This window comes from Phragmites australis, chromosome 23, assembly GCF_958298935.1.
Source record: "Phragmites australis chromosome 23, lpPhrAust1.1, whole genome shotgun sequence".
In the NCBI taxonomy this organism is placed as follows: domain Eukaryota; kingdom Viridiplantae; phylum Streptophyta; class Magnoliopsida; order Poales; family Poaceae; genus Phragmites; species Phragmites australis.
This window is the reverse complement of record NC_084943.1, coordinates 22,740,079-22,765,909: the sequence shown is the minus strand read 5'-3', so window position 1 is coordinate 22,765,909 and position 25,831 is coordinate 22,740,079. Positions and strand designations below refer to the sequence as shown.

The 25,831-nt window shown below is 42.1% G+C and overlaps 4 protein-coding genes across 6 annotated transcripts; 2 read left to right on the top strand and 2 right to left on the bottom strand.

Moving 5' to 3' along the window:
- Positions 1-1,585: 1,585 nt before the first annotated feature.
- Positions 1,586-2,425, top strand: LOC133905687 (thaumatin-like pathogenesis-related protein 4). Its single transcript, XM_062347450.1, has one exon. It carries the CDS (start codon positions 1,639-1,641, stop codon positions 2,155-2,157), a length of 519 nt encoding a protein of 172 aa, XP_062203434.1. The 5' UTR covers positions 1,586-1,638; the 3' UTR covers positions 2,158-2,425.
- Positions 2,426-8,510: 6,085 nt separating this feature from the next.
- LOC133906203 (peter Pan-like protein) lies at positions 8,511-13,979 on the top strand. Its single transcript, XM_062348022.1, has 6 exons — positions 8,511-8,859; positions 8,935-9,165; positions 9,275-9,367; positions 9,445-9,632; positions 13,128-13,321; positions 13,414-13,979. Exons 1-6 carry the CDS (start codon positions 8,632-8,634, stop codon positions 13,557-13,559), a joined length of 1,080 nt encoding a protein of 359 aa, XP_062204006.1. The 5' UTR covers positions 8,511-8,631; the 3' UTR covers positions 13,560-13,979.
- Positions 13,980-14,598: 619 nt separating this feature from the next.
- LOC133906204 (dihydroceramide fatty acyl 2-hydroxylase FAH1-like) lies at positions 14,599-18,471 on the bottom strand. Of its 3 annotated transcripts, none has more exons than XM_062348025.1 (8): positions 18,191-18,471; positions 16,810-16,850; positions 15,911-16,003; positions 15,635-15,831; positions 15,449-15,554; positions 15,193-15,339; positions 14,950-15,109; positions 14,599-14,853 (listed from the first exon to the last, which is right to left on the bottom strand). In XM_062348025.1, the coding sequence occupies exons 2-7, from the start codon at positions 16,840-16,842 to the stop codon at positions 14,990-14,992; spliced, it is 696 nt and encodes a 231-aa protein (XP_062204009.1). In that variant the 5' UTR covers positions 16,843-16,850; positions 18,191-18,471; the 3' UTR covers positions 14,599-14,853; positions 14,950-14,989. The 3 variants fall into 3 exon arrangements, with proteins under 3 accessions (XP_062204009.1, XP_062204008.1, XP_062204007.1); XM_062348024.1 differs by having other exon boundaries at positions 16,810-16,879; positions 18,191-18,470; XM_062348023.1 differs by lacking the exon at positions 18,191-18,471 and adding an exon at positions 17,851-17,920 and having other exon boundaries at positions 16,810-16,879.
- Positions 18,472-21,951: 3,480 nt separating this feature from the next.
- On the bottom strand, positions 21,952-23,222 carry LOC133905730 (uncharacterized). Its single transcript, XM_062347492.1, has one exon. It carries the CDS (start codon positions 23,082-23,084, stop codon positions 22,089-22,091), a length of 996 nt encoding a protein of 331 aa, XP_062203476.1. The 5' UTR covers positions 23,085-23,222; the 3' UTR covers positions 21,952-22,088.
- Between the last annotated feature and the right edge of the window lie 2,609 nt (positions 23,223-25,831).

The window sequence follows — 25,831 nt, the reverse complement described above, 5'->3', positions numbered from 1 at the left end:
CTGAATCTTCTCGAGGCCCCTCGTTTTCCGCGTTTTGTTTTCGCTAAGTTTTTCAATCTTTCATGCTCTTCTGGGCCTGGTTTGCTGAACACTTGTTTTGTACTTTCTCTTGCTCCTGCTCTATTAATGAATGAGGCAACGCTCATTGCCTCCTTTAAAAAAAAAGTAGTAGAAACTGATTGATCGATAAATGGCCACTTAATCCGGTAAAGCACATTCTAGCTAGATCCTTTCGACGAAAATATTCGAGCTGGATTGACTATATATACTCGTACGTGGAGTATATACCAATGTTGGAAAATGTTTGGGATATGTACGTGGAAAAAGAGAGGAAACCAATACCGATGCATGCATGTGCGCTGACCAGCTGATAATTAGGTCTCCAAAGGGTAGACTGCTGACTTACATATGGATCTGGTCAGTCCCATTCAATCGATCTCTTGCCAGTTAGGTCCATCCGTCCATGTCCATCAGCCACATACTTTCCACAGATTTTTTTTCTGCAAGATTCTCCACAGATTATTTTTTCTGCAAGATTTTCCACAGATTTTGGCACGCCGCAGGACGATGCACAAGACTACAAGCCGGCTGAGCGAAAATTGAAGGCTATTTTGTCAAAGTATATACTACGTACGTAGCACAATATAAAACCAGCTGTACGTACGCGATAACCCTTTGAAATGTCTCCGGGATATCTTCATCGTATCTATTTGATCGTATGTACAGTAATGGCATATACTCCCTTTATTCAAAAATAGTTGGCGTATTTCTTTTTAGAAAAATTAAACTTTACGTACTTTGACTAACATTTAATCAAATTATAAAAATATGTAGTGTATAAAATTATATAACCAGGTTCACAATTTAAAATGATTTCATACTATATAGGTTTTATAGCTATAAATGATATATTTTTTTTAAAAAACTTAGTTAAAATCTAAATTCGAAGACCGAACTCAAAAGAAATATACATATTATTTTTGAATGGAGGGAGTATAAGTTCCTAGTACTATGTATTGAAGCAAGGCCAGCAGGCTCTTATCATTAGAATTTGAACAAGCAACAAAAGTATGATGTTGTCCTTGTCAAATAGGATTAAATTTCCATCTCATCTAGATGAACCATATGACAAATTCTAACCAATGTAACACGGCAATGCAAGAAAAATCTAACTACTAATACTGTTGAGTATTATGTTGTAGAACTTTCTCTAACAACTCAATAAGGCTTCGAGCGAGCAGGGTGTCAGAGACAAAAGTCCAAAGTTTGATAACTGCTGTAGTTTAAATAAATTACAACTCTCTTCCTATGAACCAATTAATACGTGAGTAGTAGTAGTGTTGAAATGGCGCGAGCTAAACTCCGATCGAGTTGTGTCACCAATGAATCAATACATGGCCAAGTTGGCGCCACGCCTCAATCTCATCTATTCGCGACAAAAGAAAGAAAGAAAGAAAGAAAGAAACATCTCTCAATCTCATTGTCAGCTAATATTGCCAACTCAAGGGTATTTTTCTCATTTGGCTAGCCTGGACTTTTGTAACCCCTCGTTCTCCATGGCCATCTATAAATGCGCATGCTCCCTCCCTAACTCCTCCCACGCTACAAATCTCTAGCTCAGTACGTAGGTACAAATCAATGGCGTCCCCGGCTGCCTCCTCGGTCCTCTTCCTCGTCCTTGCCGCCTTTGCGGCCGGCGCCAGCGCGGCCACCTTCACCGTCACCAACAACTGTGGCTTCACTGTGTGGCCGGCGGCCACCCCTGTCGGCGGGGGCCGGCAGCTCGACCCGCACCAGACGTGGACCTTCGACGTGCCCGCCGGCACCAGCTCCGGCAGGGTCTGGGGCCGCACGGGGTGCTCCTTCAACGGCGGCAGAGGGAGCTGCCAGACCGGCGACTGCGGGGGCGCGCTCTCCTGCACCCTCTCCGGGCAGCCCCCCCTGACGCTGGCCGAGTTCACCATCGGCGGCGCCCAGGACTTCTACGACATCTCGGTGATCGACCGCTTCAACATCGGCATGGCCTTCTCCTGCAGCACCGGCGTCGGCCTGGTGTGCAGGGACTCCAGCTGCCCCGACGCGTACCACCAGCCCAACGAAATGAAGACCCATGCGTGCAACGGCAACAGCAACTACCAGGTGACCTTCTGCCCATGAGGCGGTGGTCCAACGTACGATGCGCGCATGCATTGGCATGAGGCGGTGGTCGAACGATGCATATATATGTAGCGCCTAAAATACGTAGTGTTGCGTCGTATTATCACGTACGTATTGTAGCTAGCCGCTGTACGTATACGTATACGTACGAGCGGAGAATAAAGTTGATGAATAAGACGATGCATGTCGTGAAAAGTCGTCCATGCGTGCATACATGTGTACCTTTGATTTATGTACCCTTCAAGATATGGATGATGTCTTTCTCAAATGCACAATATATATATATATATATATATATATATATATATATAGAGAGAGAGAGAGAGAGAGAGAGAGAGAGAGAGAGAGAGAGAGAGAGAGAGAGAGAGAGGTGATTTTCATTGATCAAGAGTAGCACAAACATATTACATACAGGTACCTAGGACAAAGAAAAGTACAGAGAAACAACACAAGTCCTGTCACTCTCACCCTAGCTTTATCTTGGAAGTTGGATCCATCATTGCTGAAACTGGTCGAACAGAGGAAGGCCATAATAGGCCAATAAGTTTTTTTACAGCACCTTCAATAACATTCTGCAATCGTGGTACATAAAGACCGATGAACGCGTCGAACAATCTCGCCGGCCAGAAATATTTTTAGGCATACACGAAATATTTTTAGGCCGTTTGATCTTGTCCGCGTTCTTGTGGCACATGTAAGCCCACATTGTGTACATGGATGGGCTTTCAATTTTTTGGGTCAGATGCGCCTACACCTGAGCCCACTCTGCCTAGTCAGAGGTAATCCTAGGGCCCACTCGCCTAGGATTGCATCGACCGGACCGAGTCGTCTCGGATATGACTATCATGTGGCAAAATCTACACTTGGATGTGCTTAAATTGATTAGGTCTCCAAAGTGTGGCTTAATCGCTGGCTTGTGGATGTAGCCATTTTCATGCCACATTGTGTATACACACACACAATGTGCAACCAGCCGTACATATAAGATAGCTCTTAGAAATTTCAGCAAAGAAAATCTTCATCTTATATACGTACAGTGATTGTACGTGATGTGGTATAGAGGCTTGTCTTATTGTATTTAGAGGTATCATAAAGATATCGGTAAGCTGATGTTGGGTATCTATGTATCTCAAGTTAATATATTCCTTCTAATTATGGTATCGCAAGAAGTGAAATCTCATATCTATATGTTTGGTTCTAAAGTGTTGGACTGGATTATTAGCTAAGCTGATGGCACTAGTGTCACACAAAGTGACATACTCTTAAATTCTAACCCAAAATCCCTTAAAGTAGTAATCATCCATAAAATTTAAGCACAATAGTTAGTAGCAGCAACATATTCGGCTCCAGCAATTGACTACGCAACACTAGACTGTTTGCGAGAAGACTAACACACAAGAGAAGTACCTAAGAAATAACAGGTATCGGATATACTCTTCCTGTCAATTCTACAACCAGTAAAATCTGCACCCGAAAAATCGAAGAGAGAGAAGAAGATACAGAAAATCAAATACCATACTCAATGGTGTGTTTAAGATACCTTAATATGCACTTCATCGCTTGGCGATGAGATATCTTTGGTGACATTTGAAAGTGGGCACACAAGCAGACGACGAAGGGGATGTTGGGTCTTGTCACTGTCATGTACAGGAGGGAGCTGATCATGCTCCTGCACTCGCGCTGGTCTACCTCCTCTCCATTTTCATTTGAATCAAATATGGTCAAGGTAGCTATCGGTGTCGTTAGGGGCTTTGCATCGCTCATGTCGAACTTCTTCACCAAATTCTTTGTGTACTTCGTCTAATGGACGAATGTACCTTCCTTGCATTGCTTGATTTGCAGTTTAAGTAAGAAGTTGAGCTCGTCCATTATTGACATATCAAATTCTCTGTTCATAGTTTTTGCAAACATAGCCATAAGAGCATGAGAAGAGCAAAAAAAATATGATATTATCCATGTATATCTGAACAAGTAGAAAATCATTTCTATGCCTAAAAATGAATAGTATTTTATCGACCGACCCCGTAACATACCCATGCTCTAACAAGAAAGACTTAAGTCTATCATACTAAGCTCTAGATGTCCGTTTAAGCCCATACACAAAGCTTTTTAAAGCTTATATAATCTATATGGGTATTTGGGTACTCAAAACATGAGTTACTTGACATAGACCTCTTCCTTTATGAACTCATTTAGGAATGCACTTTTGACATCAATTTGGTACAGTTTGAAACCTTGGGATGCCGAAAATGCAAGAATGATTCAAATGGCTTTAGTCTAGCTACCCGTGCAAATATCTCTCCAAAGTTTATCCCTAGTTTATTTTTTAAAACACATTTGGTGTCTATGGTGTGAACATTTGCGGTGCCTCTACAAGGACTCAAACTTGATTTCTCTCAAAGTTTTCTAGTTCTTTATGCATGTTATTGACTCAATTTGAATCAGAAAGAGCGTGTCCAACATTATAAGACTTAAAAGAAGCAACGAATGCATAATCAGTAAAATAAGCATGATGAGTATATTTGGATCTTATTACCCTCCCATCGAGGTCGTTGATTATCTGTTGAGGATGATGTATCCGCTAAATGTGTTGAGGAGGCTCGCGATGTGAGACCACCTCCCCTTCAAATGTAGTTGGTGCTGGCTCAAAAGCAGTTGAAGTGGAAGTAGAGTCTGCAGGACATTCTGTCAGTGTAGAAGAAGTAGGAGCCAACTTGGGAGTAGGTGTGATGAAAGTAACTAGTGGATCATCCTCATCATCACTGAGAGCTGAAAAGGTCGTCATCTACAAAGATGCTTTCGCCAATCTTTGTCACCTGCACACTCGAAAGCATAACTAGCACACGGGGTTGATTCATCAAAAGTCACAACACAAGATTCCATGATGGTGTTAGTGTCAAGATTATAAACCCTGTAAGAATGAACATGAAGAGAATACCCTAAGAAAATCCCATCGAAAGAGTGCAACTCAAACTTGTCAAGATTGCCACGCTTTAGGATTAAGCACCGACAACCAAAACATCTCAAGTGATAAACATTCATTTTCCTCTCAAAGTGCAACCCATAAGAAGTCAAATTCAAGATCGGGTGTAAAAAAATCTGATTGAAGATATAGCAAGCGGTGCTAACAGTCTCAACCCAAAATATTCTAGGAGTCTTATGCTCATCGAGCATCGCTCTAGCCATCTCGACCAAAGTGTGATTCTTTATCTCAACCATGTTATTCTTCTGAGAAACGCGTTGGGTAGAAAATTGATGCTTAATGTCATGTTCAAGACAGAAAGTATCAAAGAGATAGTTCTTAAACTTGGTGATATTATCACTGTGAATGGCTTTCAATGCATCAGAGAGTTAATTAAACAATCTCAAAGCTAAGCTCTGAAAGTGTGAGGATAATTTATCCTTGATCACAAGAAAGACCCAAGAGTAGCGACAAAAGTCATCAACAATGATAAGTACATACCACTTTCTACCCGTCGAACGAACCCGAGAAGGACCAACAGTGTTTATATGGAGAAGTTCGGTCATCACCAAATTAACTAGTGGGTGAGATGCGACAACCAACTTACCATACCGACAAAGAATATAAATAAGATTCTTCTCAAACTTGAGCTTAGGCAATCATCGTATCAAGTCTAGGGCACTCAAACGAGTAAGCAAATCAAAACTTATATGCCCTAGTCTTATATGCCACATACAAAGCTCAGAAGAAGGTTGAGCAATCAAATAACAAAAAAAATCAAGAGACTCAGATAAATCAGCTCTAAAGACCCTCCCAACTCTGAAAATCTGACAAATCAAAGCTCCAGAAGAATTAAAAACTCAAGAAGTATCATGTTTGAAACAAACGTCCAAGTTATCATCCAACAACTAAGATACAGGAAGTAAATTGTATCCCAAATACTCCATCAAAGGTACTTCTTTAAGAGTAAAACTCTCATTCACATTTACCATACTTTTGGCTTTCATTATTCCTTTTTGATCATCCCTGAAAGTGATATACTCATATCGTTTCGTCGGGGTGAGGTAGAGAACCATGATGCATATTCGGTCATATGACGTGAACAACCGAAGTTGATGAACCACTTGTTCTTCAGACCTCTATCTATTACCTACATATGAGAAAAATAATAAATGAATAACTCAATACTAGAGTTAGACAAAACCTCTTATGAATCTAGTTCTGTGTCATCCATACTGAAACAATAGAAACATATGTATGCAAATCAATACAAGTGTGCTAAAGATGAGTGTCACATAGACCTTCATACAGCAAAGTGGTGCCCTAGCTGCAACGGTGGCGAAGATGACCTCCATGACGATGTCGATCCATATAACAAACATGAATTAACTTATCCATAAATATGCTCCTGCCATGTCCCGACGCTCCTGTTTATCCATAGATGCACTTCGGCCATGGCGATGCAGTTCGGTGGTGGGTCCACGCATTTAACGGCAAGTTTTGGCGCAACTGAGAGACGAGCTGGCCCTTGGCTCTAATGCGAGAGAGGTAGGAGGAGCTGACAAGTGAGCCCAAGGGCAAAACATACAATTCACAGCAACTCTTTCCTATTCAGCTCGGAATGTTTTTTTTAATGGGCACAGTGTCTTCAGGCACCTAACCAGTTTTCGAGTGTGTCTAGGTGTCTTATGGCATATAACCAGTTTTCGAGAGTGTGTAGGTGTCTCATGGTACATAACCAGTTTCCGAGAGTATCTAGCAGCAAACGTTAAGAAAAAATAGTGTCATGTGGCAAAATCCATACTTATTGCATGTAAAGCCTAGTAGTATGTGTACACGTTTGTTTCACTACAACATCTCCATGATTTCACTAGTGTCTTTTCACGAATGGCTGACAGTTATTATCTTTTTTAGAAATTTCCTCAAATGATAGAAGGTTTTCTAGTTTATTTGGACAATTGCCGAGTATTATTTAGTAAATAGCCGATGGTATATTTTATTAGAAATTATTGGTCGGTGATTTTTTTTTTTGCTAATTCGTTTTCATCCTTAGAAATTATTAAAGAAAAATTTCTTTACAAGGACAATAACCGTCGGCCATTAAAAAAAACACTCAGAAAATTTTAAAGTTCTTGTAGTGTTTGTAGAAGCAAGCTGGGGAAGATCAACTGGCCTATAGGCAGAAAGTCGTGCACCTACGACGACAATCCTCACTAGTCCACGAATAACGAATTCCAGTTGTACGTACACACCTTCTTGTACTTTTAGTCGTATTCATGCATACAAATATACAATTGGCCTTCACGAGCTGGTCAAACTCGGCTCGATCCCCGTTACAGAAATAATTTATAAGGGTTCAAAAATTCTATATATAACACTTTTTTAATTACTTGTACTAAAGAGTTTGTACAAATATCAGATTTATACGTATAAATTTTAAACTGCCTATATAAATAATTAGTACAAACGGTTTTAAATTAGAATCGTATATATTAATTTTTTTAAGCTAAAAAAATCAAAAAAATAATTTTTCTATCCACATTAGCCCCCTAATAGTATTATGTATGCGTGATAGCAAGTCACGTTATTTTCACACGAAATAACATATGGGCGTTTTCCGAGAGTTAAACCCATAACCTCTATCTAACCTCGTAAGAAGTTTCTTACCATCTCATCTATCATTAAATATTAAACATTACATAAACATAATCTATATAATACGTAACAGATGTGGCCAAATGGACGGTCCGATCCGGTACGACACAGGCTCCTTGAGGCACGACCCATTTAGACCTGTTAGCTAAACGGACCGTGTTGTACCGACCCACGTGCCACGACTCTAGCCCAGGCACTACCCATTTAGGACCGGGTCGTGCCGTGCCGACCCGCGGCACGGTAGGCCCGATAACTTTTTTTTGACCAATCAACATGTGGAAAATTAGAAAAAATCACAAATATTTGCTTTCACTCGAAATCGAACATCCGATCTTTTACTTGGAAGTAGAACACACTACCATTACATCACATATCTTATATGGTATTAGATATAAACAAATTATATAAAATACTAAAAAATATGAACAGTTAAACAGGTCATGCTGTGCGGCCCGTTGTGCCGCGGCTCCAACCTAGTTACGATCCAAATCATCGTGCTATGCCGACCCAACCCGTTAGCTATCATACTGTACCATATCTAGATCAGATCAAAATAATCATACCTCGTGCTGACCTACTTGATTCGGTCCACTTGACCATCTTTAATAGGTAACCTCCAAACTAGTGGGACTGGAATAGGTCGGTTGGGCTCGGGTCTCTTCTCCTCGGCCCAATTCATAATTTGGCCCAACCCATCAAATCGCAGGCTCAAAATTCTCTCGCGAAGCCCATATCCCCAACCCCTTCAACTCTGTAGTCCCGGCCGACCCTAGCACCGGCCGCCGCCGCCTCCGCTCCAGACGCCCTGCCGTGCCGCCTCCTCTCCACCTTGTACTACCTACCTCTTTCGAGTCCCAATGCGGCACCCAAGGTCCGGCCCGGGGCAGAGGCGGGGCCGCGGGCCACGCCTCCCCGCGGCGACGCTCCGGAAGCAGCAGGCGGCGACGGCGAACGTGGACCAGGTCACCGGCGCCAGGATCCCCAAGAGCTTCGTATTCTCCCGCGGCAAGCTCCCCCCCACGCTCCGCCACCTCCAGCAGGACCTCCGCAAGCTCATGCTCCCCTACACCGCCCTCAATCTCAAGGTATCTCCGATTAATGAGTGATTGCGCGTCTTTGCATGCTCACAAGCCGCAATTTTTTTTGGGAAAAATCAACAGGAGAAGAAGCGGAATAGCCTCAAGGACTTCGTCAACGTGGCCGGCCCGTTGGGTGTGACACATTTCTTGATCCTCTCCAACCCCAAGAGCCTGCCGCACTTGCGCTTCGCTAAGTTTCCCAAGGGCCCGACCTACACGTTTCAGATAGAGGAGTACGCTCTCGCGGCCGATATCGCAAACTCCCAGAAGCGGCCGAGGTGCCCCCCAGGGATATTCAAGAACTCACCACTGGTATATTATATGCCGTGGCTTGGCTTTCAAGAGTTTATGATTAGGACTGTTTTAATGAGGTTATTGCTTGCTGATATCTTGCTTTTGCGTTGAATCATGGGTTCGGTAGGTCGTACTCAGCGGCTTTACAGGTCTTGGCGAGCCTTTCAAGAGTTTGGTTACCTACTTTCAGCATATGGTCCCTGTCATTGATCCAAATACTGTAAGTATCAGGCTGTAACACTTCTTGGTGAAATTGAGTGTCGTCTTTCTGGCATAATACTGTGTTTTGCATGTCAGGTTAAGCTGGCAACCTGTCAAAGGATTCTGTTGTTAAAATATGACAAAGAGAAGGAGGTTATCGATTTCCGGCATTACTCCATCAAGCTCCAACCTGTTGGGGTCAGTCGCAGGATTACAAAGCTCATGCAGAACAATCAAGTGCCTGATCTGAGGGACCTTAAAGATGTTAGTGATTATGTGACAAAGTAAGTGCTGTTTTGTTATTTCGAAATTATATTGCGATGAGATATTTCCATGAACGGTGATTTGCATAGAAAACCAGGAAAGCTAATAACGCAAAATAAACCTGCATATGGGATGCAAATTACTGTTGTGTACATTGAATCTCCTTATTGCAGAAACCATAGAAAGTGAAAATAGCAGCAGCCATATTTGCAAATGGGGTTGTGGAATCACCTGCAATACACCATTTGATATCAATTTAATATTTTGAACAATCCTTTGTAGTGCAACCAAATATTTGGGAGACATGCTGTTGTATGTCTCTATCAAAGTGCAACCAAATATTACGACGGCCGTTCTAGTCCTCTTCTTTTTACCTTGGGTTCCACCGCCTCCTCTCAACTGAATAGCTAATCCTCACCCTCAGATCTCATTTGGGCTGATATTAGCAATGATATTTTCACATAATCCATTCATTACTAGTATTATTCTAGTTCAATGAAGTGGAATCAGTTCCATCCAAAATAATTTACTGAAAGGAAGTGTTTGTGCAGCATAAAATGGGGGGGGGGGGGGGGTCGCAAGTTTGCAACCAGCAAATACTGCTACAGATATGTTGGCATTTCTGAGTTACAAGTTGTTTGACATTGCTCAAATAAGGAGGTTCCTCATTAACAACCTGAAGTCTCAAAGGACCAATCAATTGTGCAGGTCATCAATCCATTATCTATAGTTGTGACCATAGTTGTCATGGTGTTGCCTTTTCGTCGCCATATTGGCGTGGCGGAAATCTGGGTCTCGTCACGCTGACGCCATGGCATGAGTGCGTGTGGCGTCTATCATCTAGGCGTAGCATCCCCGTGGTGGCGAGAAGGCGTCTTGTGGCTACGAATTTGTGTGGCTGGCGCCATACCTGTTCGGACGTGCACCGCTGAGATCCCTGTGCTCCTGCCTGAGATCGATCCGTACGCTCCCACTATCCGCCATTGAGATCAGGCCATGAGGCCATCCGCCGTCGCCCAGTGCCCTGGCCCCCTGTCGCGCGGAGGGGATGAAGGCGAGAGTGGCGGAGTGGAGGGACGCTAGTGGGAGCGGCACCGCTGCTGGCCTGGGCGCCGCTAATCAATAGAGCTAATCAATCTGAATCATGCTGCTGCAGTAGAACTAGAGTCTAGAAGACACATAGCTAAACAACTATTCTGCTCAATTGCTCAATTGCAAAACAGGGATGCTGCCAGAAGCAATCCACTAAGTGCTCAATTGCAAAACAGAGATGCTGGTATGCTGCTATAAGCATATTTACAATTACAAGAACCAATCTACTTACTACTCAGTGCTCAATTGCAAAACATAGAATGACAGAATTCAAGAGTCCCAAGACAGAATAATCACAGAATGACAGAACTACATAGTTCAGGACATCAACTCATCAAGTTGCTGCATATAAAATTGTTACCTTCCTGATTCTGACATTACATTGTGACATCGTATCATGTCCCCACTTTGTTCCCTCTTATCACAAACAGAATCAGAAAGACAAGTTCTGTGCCACTTGAAAATCATATATTCATATGGCTTGTTAAGTTTGGAAGAAAATGCTTGCAACTGGGCTAAACATAGAGCTAGAAGACCTAAACAGAGCTCAGTTGCAAATCAGGCTAAACATATATTGCATCAAACAAAAAAACTAACAAAGCAGCAATGCCATACATTGCAGCAAACAAAAACAGAGCTAACAGTGTAACACATTGCAGCAAACAAGAAAACTAACAAGGCAGCAATGCAATACATTGCAGCAATACATATACAGTGCAACAAAAACAGAGCTACAGACATGCTGTTGTATGTCTCTATCAAAGTGCAACCAAATATTGCGACGTCTGTTCTAGTCCTCTTCTTTTTACCTTAGGTACCACCGCCTCATCTCAACTGAATAGCTAATCCTCGCCCTCAGATCTCATTTGGGCTGATATTAGCAATAATATTTTCACATAATCCATTAGTTACTAGTATTAATCTAGTTCAATGAAGTGGACTCAGTTCCATCCAAAATAATTTACTGAAAGGAAGTGTTTGTGCAGCATAAAATTGGGGTGGGGGGTGGGGGTCGCAAGTTTGCAACCAGCAAATACTGCTACAGATATGTTGGCATTTCTGAGTTACAAGTTGTTTGACATTGCTCAAATAAGGAGGTTCCTCATTAATAACCTGAAGTCTCAAAGGACCGAGCAATTGTGCACGTCATCAATCCATTATCTATAGTGGTGACCATAGTTGTCATGGTGTCGCCTTTTCGTCGTCATATTGGCATGGCGGAAATCTGGGTCTCGTCACGCTGACGCCATGGCATGAGTGCATGTGGCGTCTGTCATATAGGTGTAGCGTCTCCCGGTGGCGAGAAGGCGTCTTGTGGCGATGAATTCGTGTGGCTGGCGCCATACCTGCTCGGACATGCACCGCTGAGATCCTTGTGCTCCCGCCTGAGATCCATCCCGACACTCCCACCATCCGCCATTGAGATCAGGCCATGCGGCCATCCGCCGTCGCTCGGTGCCTTGGCCCCCGGTCGTGCGGAGGGGATGAAGGCGAGAGTGGCGGAGCGGAGGGATGCTAGTGGGAGCAGCACCGCTGCCGGCCTGGGCGCCACTAGCTTGGAGATCATGTCGGTCATACCTGTTCGGACGTGTGCCATCGCCGCCGAGATCCCTATGCTCCCGCCTGAGATCCGTCCCTACGCTCCGTTCAGTGGAGACAAATTAGCAACTATTGTCTAGTTTCAATAGTTGACGGGTGTACGATGTCCAGTATTGGAGTTGGGGGTTGAAAATTGGACTTTGGCCTAAAGTAAAACAGGAAAAAGGAACAAAACATATCACCAATAAGATGCGAGGTAGTTAAGTTGAAGTAACCACTCCATTCAGTGGAGACAAATTAGCAGCTACACTTAATATTTAGATTTAAATATGCTACAATATTGAGAGCAGGACCCCATCAGTGTATCCGATGGACTATGAAGCAATCACAAAGTTAGCCAAACTTTGTACAATGTTTAAGCGTATCAATGGCCAAGGAACCAGAAAACAAAGACAAAACAGTACAGGCATTGAACTCATATAATGGATTTAGTGTGGCTGAGAAATGGGTAATAAGAAAAAGCACCTTCATTTGCCTCCATGAAGGTTTTGGTCCATGCAAAAAAAAGGCCCTACGATATAATGCCTACTCAGATGCATCAAAAGCTGAGAAAACACTACCAGCTTGTGTCTCGTATTTAACTTGTAATGCCCCTGCTTGTGAGGGCCCTATAAAGCCATCATCTTGTCCCTCTCAAGTTTTCATTTGATAGTTAAGTTTGTTGATTATTTCACTCAGTAGTTTGCTACTCTAAGATTATTAACTGTGACGATTCAAATATTATTGCTTGATATCGTTTTTTTATAAGCAGTACACCAATATCTATTGCTGCTTGGATTTAATTCTGTGTAATATGCCCATTTATTTATCTTCACACTTGCCAGAGCTGGATATGGATCAGAAAGTGAAGTAGATGATGAAGCAGCAACTGTAAGCCTAGCGACTGATATTGACAAATTAAATCAGGCATCAAGAAAAAGTGCTGTCAGACTCCAGGAGATCGGACCAAGGATGACTATGCGCTTAGTTAAAGTTGAATCTGGGCTATGTTCTGGAGATGTCTTGTACCCTCAACCTGGTGCGTTCCGTTTGATGCTGTGATATTCCCTTAAATTCATCACAAATGTCCATTGTGTATTTTTGGCTGATTTTTTACTATTCATAATACAGTGGTAAAGGAAAACATTGGGACAAAGGAGAAAGGAATTCACGAAGAGATGGAAGGAGGACAAGAAGCGGGCGATGTTGTTGAGTCTGCTGATGGTTCTGAGGACGAACCAGAGGATGAGTCCGAGGACGAGATGGAAGAGGAATAGATAAGCTCATCGTATCGAAGCACTGACCACCTGGCACCTGCCGATAAGGATAGCCAGCAATGTGAATTCACTGCTGTCTTGCAACAAGATACATCGGAGCTTGGTTTCATCTCCAGAAAAAAATAGTGGTGAAGCACATGCAAAGACAATTCTGGACGTTTGATGCTAAATCAACGGGCTTTAATTTGAGTGCAGCTTAAAGTTGAATATTGTTTTGTGAATGCTAACGTACAATCCTGAACGTTAAAATAGTGATGAAGCACATGCAAGGACAGTTCTGGACGTTTGATGCTAAATCAACCGGCTTTAATTTGAGTGCAGCTTAAAGTTGAATATTGTTTTGCGAATGCTAAATCAAGGACAATCCTGGATGTTTGATGCTAAACAATTATATCTTAATGTTGAAGCTATAGTTTGCTGCGCGCGGGTCAACTGATGAAGGCATCATGCATGGATGCAGCCACGTACGCACATGTGTTTGGACAATCATATATATTCCGACAATCTATTTTGTCCAGATAAACCCTAATTCAACCGGCTAGCTGCACATACGCTAGCTCTTAGAAATATATGCTGCACACTACGTGCTAGCCAGCGAGATACGTGATCTCTGTATACACTAGTGCAGCTTATTATTTTACAGACCAACTTCAACTTGCACACTGACAAGCGATGAGGTACAGCTAACTAAAATTGTACAGGTCTATATGCTACAACTTCAAACTGAGAACATGACAAGCATCATCTCCATTGTGGCAAAACAACAGCCCTCACGTCGTCAGTTACATGTGAAGACAAAATAGATGGGAGAAAACAGCAATAGACATCACAATACACAACAATTCTGGCTAAATTTTCAGTTCTGGAAGACACCATGTTTTGTTTAGTCCAGTATTCCAGTTGCGCAACTTGTAGTCATCCCCCCGGCACATCAAAAGCAAGAACAGCAGATAATAGTAGTATTGCACATTCACACAACAAAACTCGAGTTCATTGAATGAGAAATGCTCAACATGACAAGGAATTCAGTGTCCCAGCAGTCAAATGCAAAGGCTATACTAGAAAACTCTGTACACATAGTAATCTAACAAGAGACTCGAGACGATCTGAATGATCACTGATGGATGGACTGGACTTAAACCACATTGTTCTCAGAGAGAGCAAGCACCGGTGACAAACTTTGGTGGCATCTGCACGTCCGCAGCTAGTGATTAGATCTGCAGTTGGTCTGCAGATAAGAACTGGAAATCGAATAACAGTTCGTCCAGCAACTCTGCCGTCAATCGTGAAGAATCTGCAAGTGATGAGTAATTAGTCCTCGTCCAGAACACCACCTTCCCAAAGGAGAAACTTTGGCTTGAGGAAATGGAGGCAGGGCAGCAAGCCTGACCTTGATATTAGGCTTTGCAAGGCAGATGATGCGGTAGAAGTCAAGTGCTCTTGTCAACCGCTTTCGTTGAAGGCAATGTACCGAACACATGATCCCACAGCGTCGAAGTTATTCCAAAGCCCTTGTTTTGAATTCTGAAGTGATGGTTCAGATGGTATTTCTGAGGTAAAGTAGAAAGTTGTGTAAGTGCACCATGAGACGGAATGGTTCGATAAGCTTCAGAATTCAGAATGAAATAAGAACCTTGAGATGTTTTGCAGGATCTGATGATGGCAGGCCATGATGCAAGTAGTAGTGTGTGCAATCATAGATCACATAACCCAACAGGCCACCTCCAAACAAGCCAGGAGTGGTAGACGGAGTCGAAAAGAGCTTGATTAGGTTCCAAAACTAGACAAACAGTTCAAAAAACAACAATAAAGAATCATCAATGTCCAAATGAAAGTTAACAAAGTAAAAGGGCCTGATATGTATGTAACACATGAGGAAGCTTATTTACCGGAAAGCACAAAATAGCTGCAGCAGCTGGTGGAAAGACAAGTCGAAGTCCATCCATGGGATGCTTGTGATGACATCCATGAAGAAGATAATGTGCTGTGTTTGCCCTGCCACACATCAAACGGCAGTGATAAGAAAGATGCTCAACTCATCTAATTTGACTTCAATCATCGGCAGAATAACTTACCAATAACTTTCAGTTTTTATATGGAACAGGAATCGGTGCAACAAATATTCGATCAGTGTCCAGAGACATATTCCAAACACGACCATCATAGCTACTTCTGTAATTGTATGGCCCATCTGGATAGAAGTGTTCAAGCACCAACAGACAACAGGCAACCAAATAAGAGGAACTGCCCACCATTTTGTGCGTGTTAAGAACTGAACAATGAACTATTCATCAGAACACAGTGATCAAAATTCCAAATGCTATAGAGTGCAATAAATGGAATATATTCACCTCCAATACATCATTTTCGAAAAATCTTGGCCCTTCCTTGCTAACAATCGGCTGGTGAACCCAGTCCTGATACTGCTCCTCTAGATGGCCAACCTAGAAAATTTAAGCAAAGTAATTGAAAACAATCATCAAAGAGCTGGCCTGAATTTTTATATGCTTCCAGACATCAAATCATCAATATAAAATATTGGGCATGACTGCATGAACAAGATTTTGACAACTGAAAGGTGTTCATAGTAGTGAAATTGTGGACATTAATTACATCCATTTTTTGTCCATTGTAAACAGTGGCAAAATTCTAGTATGTACTTTATACATCTTAGTGAGAAGCATGTAACAGATATAAGAAGTTAAGAACCACTAACTGTTGTAACTACTGAACTCTTGGTCATCTGTACTCTAGGGAGCAGCTGAAAACAATTTAACCATTGCTCATTGGCCAACCTAGAAAATATAACCGAAATAATCGAAAACAATCATCGAAAAGCCTGCCTAGAAATTTTAACCAAAATAATTTAAAACAATAGTCAAAGAGCCTGCCTGTATTTTCAAATGCTTCCAGGCATCAACTCATCAGTATAAAACAAGTGGGCATCAACTATTAATAAGGTCTGCGAGGAAATTAACTACATCAACATTTTAGACCCCCTGTAAATAATGGAAATTTTTTACTCTGTACTTTATACATCTTACGGACAGGCACATAATAGATAGACATAAGAAGCTAAGAACCAATAAAACTTTTAGCTACCGGACTCACTCTTGGTCATTCATATGTACACTAGGCAGCTGATTAGAGATTATCTATTTCATAAAACTTGTAAGTTATAACTACCGAATTCTTGAACATATGTACTCCAGGCAGCTGACTAGAGATTTCAAAGAAGAAGTCATCTTACCTGAAATACAAGAGGCTTATCCAAATCCACCATAAAGGCCCCTGCAACCATTTTCGTTGAACAATGATTACTGCAGTAACAAAATAAAAAGTCAGGAATATTGGAACAAATAAATAACAGGAAATACATTTAAGGCCACGATCGTGATAAATCAAACTATGTTTGAATCTATTGCCTGCTATGATTACAGTTGTTACTTTGTCCAAGTTTGGTAATTTAATTGACCCTCAACCTCAAGTGAAACCACATCACCATGGTTCCACATATATCATATATGCCATGATTTGGACCCAGAAAGCTCATAGTGTGCTCAGTCTTCAACAACTTCAGTACGATTCTTGGCCCACTACTACTTAAACAAACAGCAAGTTGTCATCACGCCTGGCATTACTATTATATCAGGATCTGGGGGCCCAAAACCATGTTCTGCGGTGCTGTTTTAGGTTTTAATCTCAAGGTGTACCAGAGCACCACAAATATTTTCATGATTCAAACAATCAACTTCACAGACAAGAGCACATGGCATGAGCTTTGGTACATTAAATATTTCCATGCAATTTGACTCTGTATTCTGATCAAGTTGAGCAAGAATCCAAAAGAATCACAGCTAAGAACCACCTATAGGGCATCCCACTGGAATCAAAGAAAAAGTTGTTTGCAAGCTGGCACTTAAGAAACCTTTGATCGGTAGACTAAAAATGGAACATAAGTGATCCCCTATCAATTGTTCAAACAAGTAGAGAGCCACCCAAAAAGAGAAAGAGGTGATCAAGCATCTCAAGATATGGCAGATATTATCGCCGCACAAATGCCTTGAACAAAAGTGGCTCATGTTGATATTCTAAAACATTTTAGCAAAGAAGCAGGTAAATTCAAATTACTCAAGCATCTAAATGGAGTGGTAAGCTAAGAACTAAAGTAAAGAATCCAATGTGAGGCCATTCTGCATCGAACATGATGTACAATTCTGAATTATCTATGCTAAAAACTGAAGGTATGCAATTTCGAGCTACTGTACCCAGTAAAAAAATCACACGTTACTGCACACCCCGGATTCTCTCTTGAAGCATTCTCAGCAAAAATTGATGATGCCTCAGCGCCAAAGGTGCGTCGTTCGCGATTCTACAAACACAACATCGCAATGCCGCTACCATTAATCTCCCCGCCAGAAAATCGCACTAGATTTACCCAGCGAGGAGCGAATCAGCTCAAATCTTCGACCAAGCCGCCGCCTTTTGGATCTAAGCTCAATGCGGCGTCGAGGGCGGATCTAAGCTCCAACTTCGCACGGATCTAAGACTACCGCAGCCTAAATGAGCTTCAGCTCAAGGAATTGGAGTTGGAACGTGAGCAAGAAGAGAACGCCAGAATGCCAACTCACCTGCACAATGCAATGCCGGTGCCGGCGCCGTCCGGAGGTGGGCGGAGGAACTGCTGACGCGTGCAGTGGTGACGGCGGGCGCCAGAGAGAGAAAGAGAGAGTCAGAGAGAGGCCTCCTCCCTCTCGCCTTCCGCTTGCTGCCGCCGCCGCCGCTGCTTCGCCTCAGGTGGTCGGAGATGGGGAAGGCCTCTTCTGAGTTGTAGTGTTATTGCCCAGTTTCCTTCCTGCGACTTTCTTGATTCTTTTCTTTTTCTCGAGGATACAGCTCACAACTACTCACGCCGAACGCACCTATTTATATCACACTCACGTCCGACATACATGCTCGCGACTTTTGTTACTGTTCAGTCCAAGTTCAGCCAGAATAAACTTCGTTGAACAATATGAAACTTCAGTTGTTGTGGGTTCAGATGCTGGAGCTGAGCCGTAACAGTCTCAGATCTGTCTAAGGTTTGGTCTTTCTGATCTCCTATTCATAAACATTTCAAAGGTAAGCTTCTCAGATGTGAATGTGATCGCCAAATTGACCGTTGTACTGAAATAACTGCAAGCATTTTGATGCTTTTCAGAGAAACCGACACCTACGTTAAACTAGTTGCAATGTTTGAAGATAAATTGCACAAGTCATAGGCTAATGATACCTGATCAATAAGTTTTTGATGTACTAACAGCGACAGGAAACTAATTCTTGGCCTTTCCAAGTTTGAAGGCCTTTTCAGCAGGTTGTATGTGCATGCTTGAACATCATCAAAAGCCACATCAGTCTAGATGGTTTTCTCATCCTCTCAAAAAAAAAAAAATCTAGATGGACTTGTGAACCTTGTGATTGAACTGCTGAAGTCTGAAGCGTTGCAGCATTAGCCTGGCTGTAATAGCTGAACCAGGTCATAAAAGTAGATGTCCCCCGATTCAGATTCTTCATGCAGTTATGTATACAACTGCAGATGCAGATACATGAGGATTCCAATGGCTGAGTGCAATTTCCCGGAACAAGAAAGCTGCTTCAGATCAGAATCTTGCGAGGGGAGGACTGAAACCCAACCACTGACAGGCATAATCACCAACCTGACAGACATACAGCTTGTTTTTTTTTTTTTTACAAAAAGCAGAAGAGCTTCTTTTCATTCATTAGTAGGAAAAAAAGACCAGTAACAAAAACCAAAACAAAGAAAAAGAAAAACTATCTAAGCGTATATGTACAAGCTATACAAAGCGCGGACTCAGCCGCTAAGACAACTTGGTGCCAAGACCATCCAAAGATTAAACTCCTCCTTAATAAGAGTGCTTAAGGCGTTGATAGTGTAAGTATTCTCGAAAACACGTTGGTTCTGTTCTTTCCATAGATGCCAAAAGGTAAGGAGTAAACATTCAGCTTGTTGATTGGTTGATTATTCTCAATGCAAGATCACAATCTCCTCATAAACAAACCAAATTCTTTGGCCATCTCCATATCTCTGAAGAGCGAAGACCTGAAGTTGTTACAGATCTCTTATCATTTTCTCAGTTTTATTATGTGATTGGTGTGACCGCAGATGCATATACGCACATGGAAAACACCCATTGTTCGTTCCATGTGCATGATTGAGCAGAAACAAGGGATCGAAAAAATCTCAATAATTGCAATCAGTGTGATAACAAGTAGGCTCGAAGCGTATAGGACGGAAATGCATGTACCCTGAGATGCCAGGTATGGAAACGGGAGGATTTCACGAACCGGGCAAGGCAGATCGAGGCGTCGTACCTTCGCGGATGCAACGAGATGCCCAAACAGGCAAGGAAAGGCAGGTCACTATGTCAGGACCAATGCACAAGGTCCTCGTGATAAGTTGGTGTTATATTATGCAAGTTCATCTCCTCCGAGATCACAGATCAGCACATGAGTTCATCACTTCATCTTGGCTTCTGATTTTTCTGAATTGTGATCGCAGAGAAACAAGCATCGACATCGTAGTAGCGTCTCAACCTGCATGACCACAAGTTTGTTTTAGCCTTCGATCCCTATCACTATCATGGACCTGTTCTTGTTGGGTGGGAAGGGAAATTTCCACGAGGGAGGACGTAATGCTTATAAGACTGTTTATTTAGGTTGAGATTTGTGTTTCAAGAGCAAGTAAAAAAAAATCATAAGATATATAAAAAAATTAACAGATATATGAGTATCAGATAAAAGGGATGGACGACCAAGATAGATCGTACGTTTATTGCATTGAAAGATCAAGTGAAAAAAAATCATAAGATATATAAAAGAATTAACGGATATATGAGTATTAGGTAGAAAGGATAGACAATCGAGATCGATCATGCATATTAAGTTGCATTTCCCATATTGGGTGCATCAGCTTCTCTGCAATAATTAGTCAGACTCTCTCTCTCTCTAGTCATGAAAGCATGCCCTGACCAAGGAGATCTTGAGGTTGTTAATACAAAAAATTTCAATGATTGTTTGATCACCAAATGGATCTAGAAACTGTATAATAGTTGGAATGAGAATTGGTGCTAGTTGTTAAGAGCTAAATATATGCCTGATGATGATTTTTACAATTCTTCTGCTGTAAGGGGTTTCCAATTTTAACAAGGGCTACATAAAGTAAAGTATATTTTCGAATGGGGTGATATTCATCATGTTTGCAATGGGAAATCGACATAGTTCTGAAATGATGTTTGGTTGGGACAGACACCGTTGAGCATTCAATTTCCTAGGATTTTCGTTGTATGTTGGAATCCTACTACTAAGATGGCAAACCGTGCTGAGGAAGGTTGGAGTATGGATTTTCGAAGAATTTTTGGGGAGTTGGAAATTTCAGAATGAGGATCCTTGCAAATTCTACTGAATGATGTGCGTCTCACAGGTGAGACGGACAATATTGAGTGGGCCCTTTCTCCCTCCAAGAAGTTTACTACTAGATCCTTGTATAATTTTCTTTCCTATGGTGGTATGCATCAAAGATTGTTTCAAAAACTCTGAAAATGCAAATTACCTTTGGAAATCAAAATCTTCCTTTAGCAGTTGTTTTAGAAGAAAGTTCAGTCTGGCCATTAATTGAAAAAGAGGCAGTGACGAGGCAGGGATTGTTGTGTTTACAATTGATCATATCTTTTTTTTTAATTGTATGCTTGCCCGTTTCTTATGGAGAAACTTATTGGAAGTTTTTGGCTGGAAGAGCTAGCCAACATCTGTTGATAATCTGTTACAGGAATGGATTATTAATAACTTTGGTGTTCATTACAAATTAGGTTTTTTTTTTTCTGTTTGCATGTTTAGCTTGGGTTCTCTGGAGCACGAGGAACAGGATGGTAATCCAAAAAGTTTTTCCTATCAGCCTATTGATATCGCTTATGTTGGAATTTCTTATTTGCAAAGGTGAAAGCTACTTCTAAAGGTGAATGATAAAGAGAAGGTGGACCAAATCTTAGCAAGGGTGCTGCTCTGGATGAAGAACTTCCATGCATCTCCGTTACATATCTCGGATGTTATGGTTCTGTAATAGGTTAGTTGGAGGGTCTCCAGTCTAGTCGTTGTGAGAGGTTATCTTTGTTAAACTTTGGTTTAAAATGGTGTTTCCAGTGATGTAAGACTTGGTTTCATGAAAACCGGGTAAATCCCTTTGTCTAAAAAAGCATGCCCCGACCAATCGAAGGAAGGAGCTCGACAATGCGACACATAAAGACCAAAATGGCTGATGAGAGCAATAGTTTTTATCATTTCACTTCTTATTTGGATTCAAGAAGGAATGCAATTGCAAAGTTGAGACAAACCCCCAAAAAGAAACCAAGAACATGTATACACTTCTGTCTCTTGTACCTAATTTACAACAAACAAACTGGAAAATTCTGCAAACTCCCCCGGTTTCGGGGGATTCTGGGCTCTGAACCGAACGCTGCTACCTCAGATCACTAGCTAGCTGGGTACTCTCTCGACTGAGCTGAAGAACACGGCGCAGAGCACGGCGAGCGCCACCGCCGGGAGCTTCCCGGCGATGAGGCCGACGAGGATGATCGGTATGAACGCAGACAAAGGCAATGCGCCCCATCGTCGACACTTCTCATCGGTGATCGCTTCTGGTGGCGACGTCTGCTCGGCAGGAGTAGCTAAAGTCTCGGTTTTTACTGGTCCGGCGTTGACGCCCACCTCGCCGGCGTCCGGGTGCTTCCTCTCGCCGCCGTGGCGAGAGGCCGGGGAGTCCTTGTCCTTGGACCTCTTGCCGTTGTGCAGCTTCTTAGCGATTAGTTTCCTCAGCGATCTCCTCTTCTCCTTCCTCTTCGAACTGATCGAATCGTCGCCGCCGGCGAGGTCGATCGTGTCGGCGCCCCCCAGGGAGGAGACCTCGCTTCCCTGGTCGGAGTCGGCGCAGCTCAGCCTGGGCGTATCGGCGGCCGAATCCTCCTCCCGAATCGGCGAGCCGCGGCCGCGGCCGCCCAAATCGAGCTCCTCCTTCGTCTCCGGCCCCTGGCGGGAGGCGGACGACCTGACAGACTCGATCCAGAACAGCGCCACCGACGCGAGCGTGGCCGCCGCAACCAGCATCTTGCTCCAGATCAGCAGCAGCGCGAGCGCCACGGTGCCACCGACCGCGAGGAGCTCCGGCCGGATGCTAAAGGCCGCGACTTTAGGCCGTATCGCCGCGTCCTGAACCACCGAAAGCTCGCGCCTTTGCTGGGGCACCAGCTCCGCGGCGGTGACAGGGGGCGCAGGGGACGACGGGACGGCGCTCGGACGGTGGCGCCTCCTGGGGTTCTTGAGGCGGACATGGTTCTTGACAACGAGGTCGGCGAGGGAGGTCGGGAAGCCGGTCTGGACGGGGAGCGGCCCTGCGCGCGCCGGCTGGCGGAGGGAGTCGAGGAGGCGGCCGAGTCGGCCGCCGGGGGAAGGGAGCTTCAGCGGGCTGGTTGGCATCGCCGGCGGCGGCCGACGCCGGCGAGCATAGGAGGTGAGGCTTTGGGCGTGTCTGGTGAGTGCAACAGAGAAGAAGCGGTGAGGTAGGAAACGAGGTTTGTTTAGGGTGTTTTAAGGTGGCCATTTCTTTGTCGATTCCGTTTGGAGTTTGCGCGAGCCGGGTGAAGAAATCTAAGGCGACTGCTGCTACATTTTATTTTACTAATTTGCAATGAAAATTTAAATATTAGATGTAATAATATTAATTATAAATTCAAGGTACGGAAATATAGATATGTTATGAAAACACTGCCGAACGAATAAGTCTGAAGTGATGTCATAATTTGATTTTAAATTGAATAAAAAAAGTTGAAGATTATTTACTAATTTCTCTCCTGATTTCTTTATTTAAGTTTATTAGTAAAATGATCTTATACTTCTAGCCAGTAATAAGACAGGGAGGATGGAGGACGAGAGTAAATTATAAAAATAAATAAATTATTTAAATTTTAAGAGCTTTATTAAATGAGAGGATAATAGAGGAGAAAGTGATGAGAAGTCAACTTATATTTTATATAGTAGAGATTTATTTTGGTAACAAATAAAGGTGATCAGATGTTCTTTTTTTCCCTTCTTTTTGAAACGAAGTGATCGGATGATCATGTGGAGAAGATAAAGGAAGTAGTTTGTGAGGTGAGATTGGAATTAGGAATTTTAGAGGAGTTAACAGTTTCCTTTGGATTTTTCAGATGAAAATAAATGTCTTTCCAAAGAATAGTAATGAGATATCATGACAGTCATCTGCTTTGCTTAGCATGTATGTGGCAATGCTATGATATGGTTGGGCAGTTTGGTTAATCGCATTCGCCCAATAAATAGGCGCAAATGGATTAAAGATTAGATATGCAGCGTGAAAGGTATTTTTCCAATGGAAATGTTACTTTCAACATTAAGAAGAGAAACAATGCCCTGCAATTGATCATAATTGCCGAAAAGGATACATATCGCTCCTACTTATACTACTACGTATTAAAAAAATGCTACTAGTAATGTGTGACCCAGATTTCACTGCAAAAGGCACACAGAGCCATTAATTTCCTACTCTAAACAATTCGCAAAAAACTGTAGAGAAATTATTAAGAAAATGTTGTGATTAGTAGCAAGTTCTTATTTGTTTTTAGTTTTTTTTTTCAACGTAGCGCAGAAGTTACAACCGAAAATAGGTTTTACTTTGGCTTTCTTGTATCTTGGTCCATTTATTTTGAATGAAAAGTGTATATATATATATATATATATAAACTAGTCTATACTCCCAGAGTACGTACTTCCTACTATAATATACCATATAAATAAATTAAATATACTCATGTATCACTATAAGTATATTTATATATTTATTTTAAGATGCTTCAGTGTGAACTACATGAAAAATTAAAAAAAGTTCATCATTTTTAATAGATTTTTATAATACATTTATATTTGTATAAAACGATGTAATATACTTTAAAAAAAGTGCAAATCACCTAAAAATATATACATATTATTTGAATAATCTTATATACTCACATAAAATATGCTTCCTATATATATAACATTTATCACATAAAATATTCTATATTCTATGCGATATGTATGTGAAAGTACATACTTCGATAGTACAAATATGCTTCCTATATATAATCCTATTGCACTATAATACAAAAATCAAGTGCCACTATATGGCAGTATCTGAAGAAGATGAACGCGGCTGAGAGAGAATCGTGTCAATATGACATGCACGCTGGTACTTCGTGGTCTATGTTGCTTGTCACGTTGACCAAGACGTGACAAGGACCGGCAAAGCATGCATGCGAACAAGTCAAAAGCATTCCGCGTGTTAGGTCCACTATAGTATTATGATTGCACAAAAAGAAAAAGGGGACAAGCACTCTCCACAGTAATATATTTCCTAGCTTTTGAATTTTTATGATGCTAGTAGAGCATACCAAGAATTTTTTTTGAACGGCCTCCCTTTGCACCTACTGGAAAATAATCTATTATTTTTTAGAGATTGAAACACAGATGCAATATTCAGGAGATTGTACAGAGTGAGTATGAGTGTACTGTGCGTTCATAGCGGTGTTTGAGTATGTAGAGGCTAAGATAATATTTATTTCATTATTAAAAAAAGAAAGTAGTGATGTTTATGTGTGCGTCATCTTGTAATGAAAAAAAGCTTATGCCTTTACCCTTTCAGAACAAGCTATTTAGGACCCAACGATTCCTTGATTGGTTGGGTATGTAGCCAAAGCACACTGCGCGCAAATTGGAACCAGGTCACCCACCTCTTATTAAGTGCAACTAATAGCTTTTAAACATTTTTGGAAGAAGAAGAAGAAGAAGAAAAAGAAATCAATCAAAACTTGTTTGTAACTCGAGAGTTTCACCGGATTCTTACAGAAACCCTGTAAAATTTCTCTGAAGTTGCGTTACTGTTTTCCATCTTGCCGTGCAACCTCAAAACAAAATGTTGGAGAGCGAAACAACACTAGATTGCGGACTTTTTCATAAGAGAAAATTCGGAGGCAATTTTCCAACGGTGCAACAGGAGTAAAGCAATGACACCATGGCGTCCAATGGCCACCTTCTGCCATCTGCCGACCCAATTGGCAAGTGCAGCTGCAGAGCAGAGACTCCTGACCGGCCGCGGCCTGCACATTGGACAGACTGATCTTATTACCCCAGCTGCATCAGTTGCATCTCTGTTATTCTTTCAGCATCAGCAGTGA

Coding starts and splice junctions, on each gene's coding strand:
- LOC133905687 (XM_062347450.1), top strand. CDS start 1,639: ATGGCGTCCCCGGCTGCCTCCTCGGTCCTCTTCCTCGTCCTTGCCGCC.
- LOC133906203 (XM_062348022.1), top strand. CDS start 8,632: ATGCGGCACCCAAGGTCCGGCCCGGGGCAGAGGCGGGGCCGCGGGCCA. Junction 9,166..9,274: donor TATTCAAGAACTCACCACTG/GTATATTATATG, acceptor TGGGTTCGGTAG/GTCGTACTCAGCGGCTTTAC. Junction 9,368..9,444: donor CTGTCATTGATCCAAATACT/GTAAGTATCAGG, acceptor TTTGCATGTCAG/GTTAAGCTGGCAACCTGTCA.
- LOC133906204 (XM_062348023.1), bottom strand. CDS start 17,879: ATGCTTCAAGAGAGAATCCGGGGTGTGCA. Junction 16,004..16,809: donor ATAAGCCTCTTGTATTTCAG/GTAAGATGACTT, acceptor TAAATTTTCTAG/GTTGGCCATCTAGAGGAGCA. Junction 15,340..15,448: donor CAGCTATTTTGTGCTTTCCG/GTAAATAAGCTT, acceptor CTGTTTGTCTAG/TTTTGGAACCTAATCAAGCT.
- LOC133905730 (XM_062347492.1), bottom strand. CDS start 23,084: ATGCCAACCAGCCCGCTGAAGCTCCCTTCCCCCGGCGGCCGACTCGGC.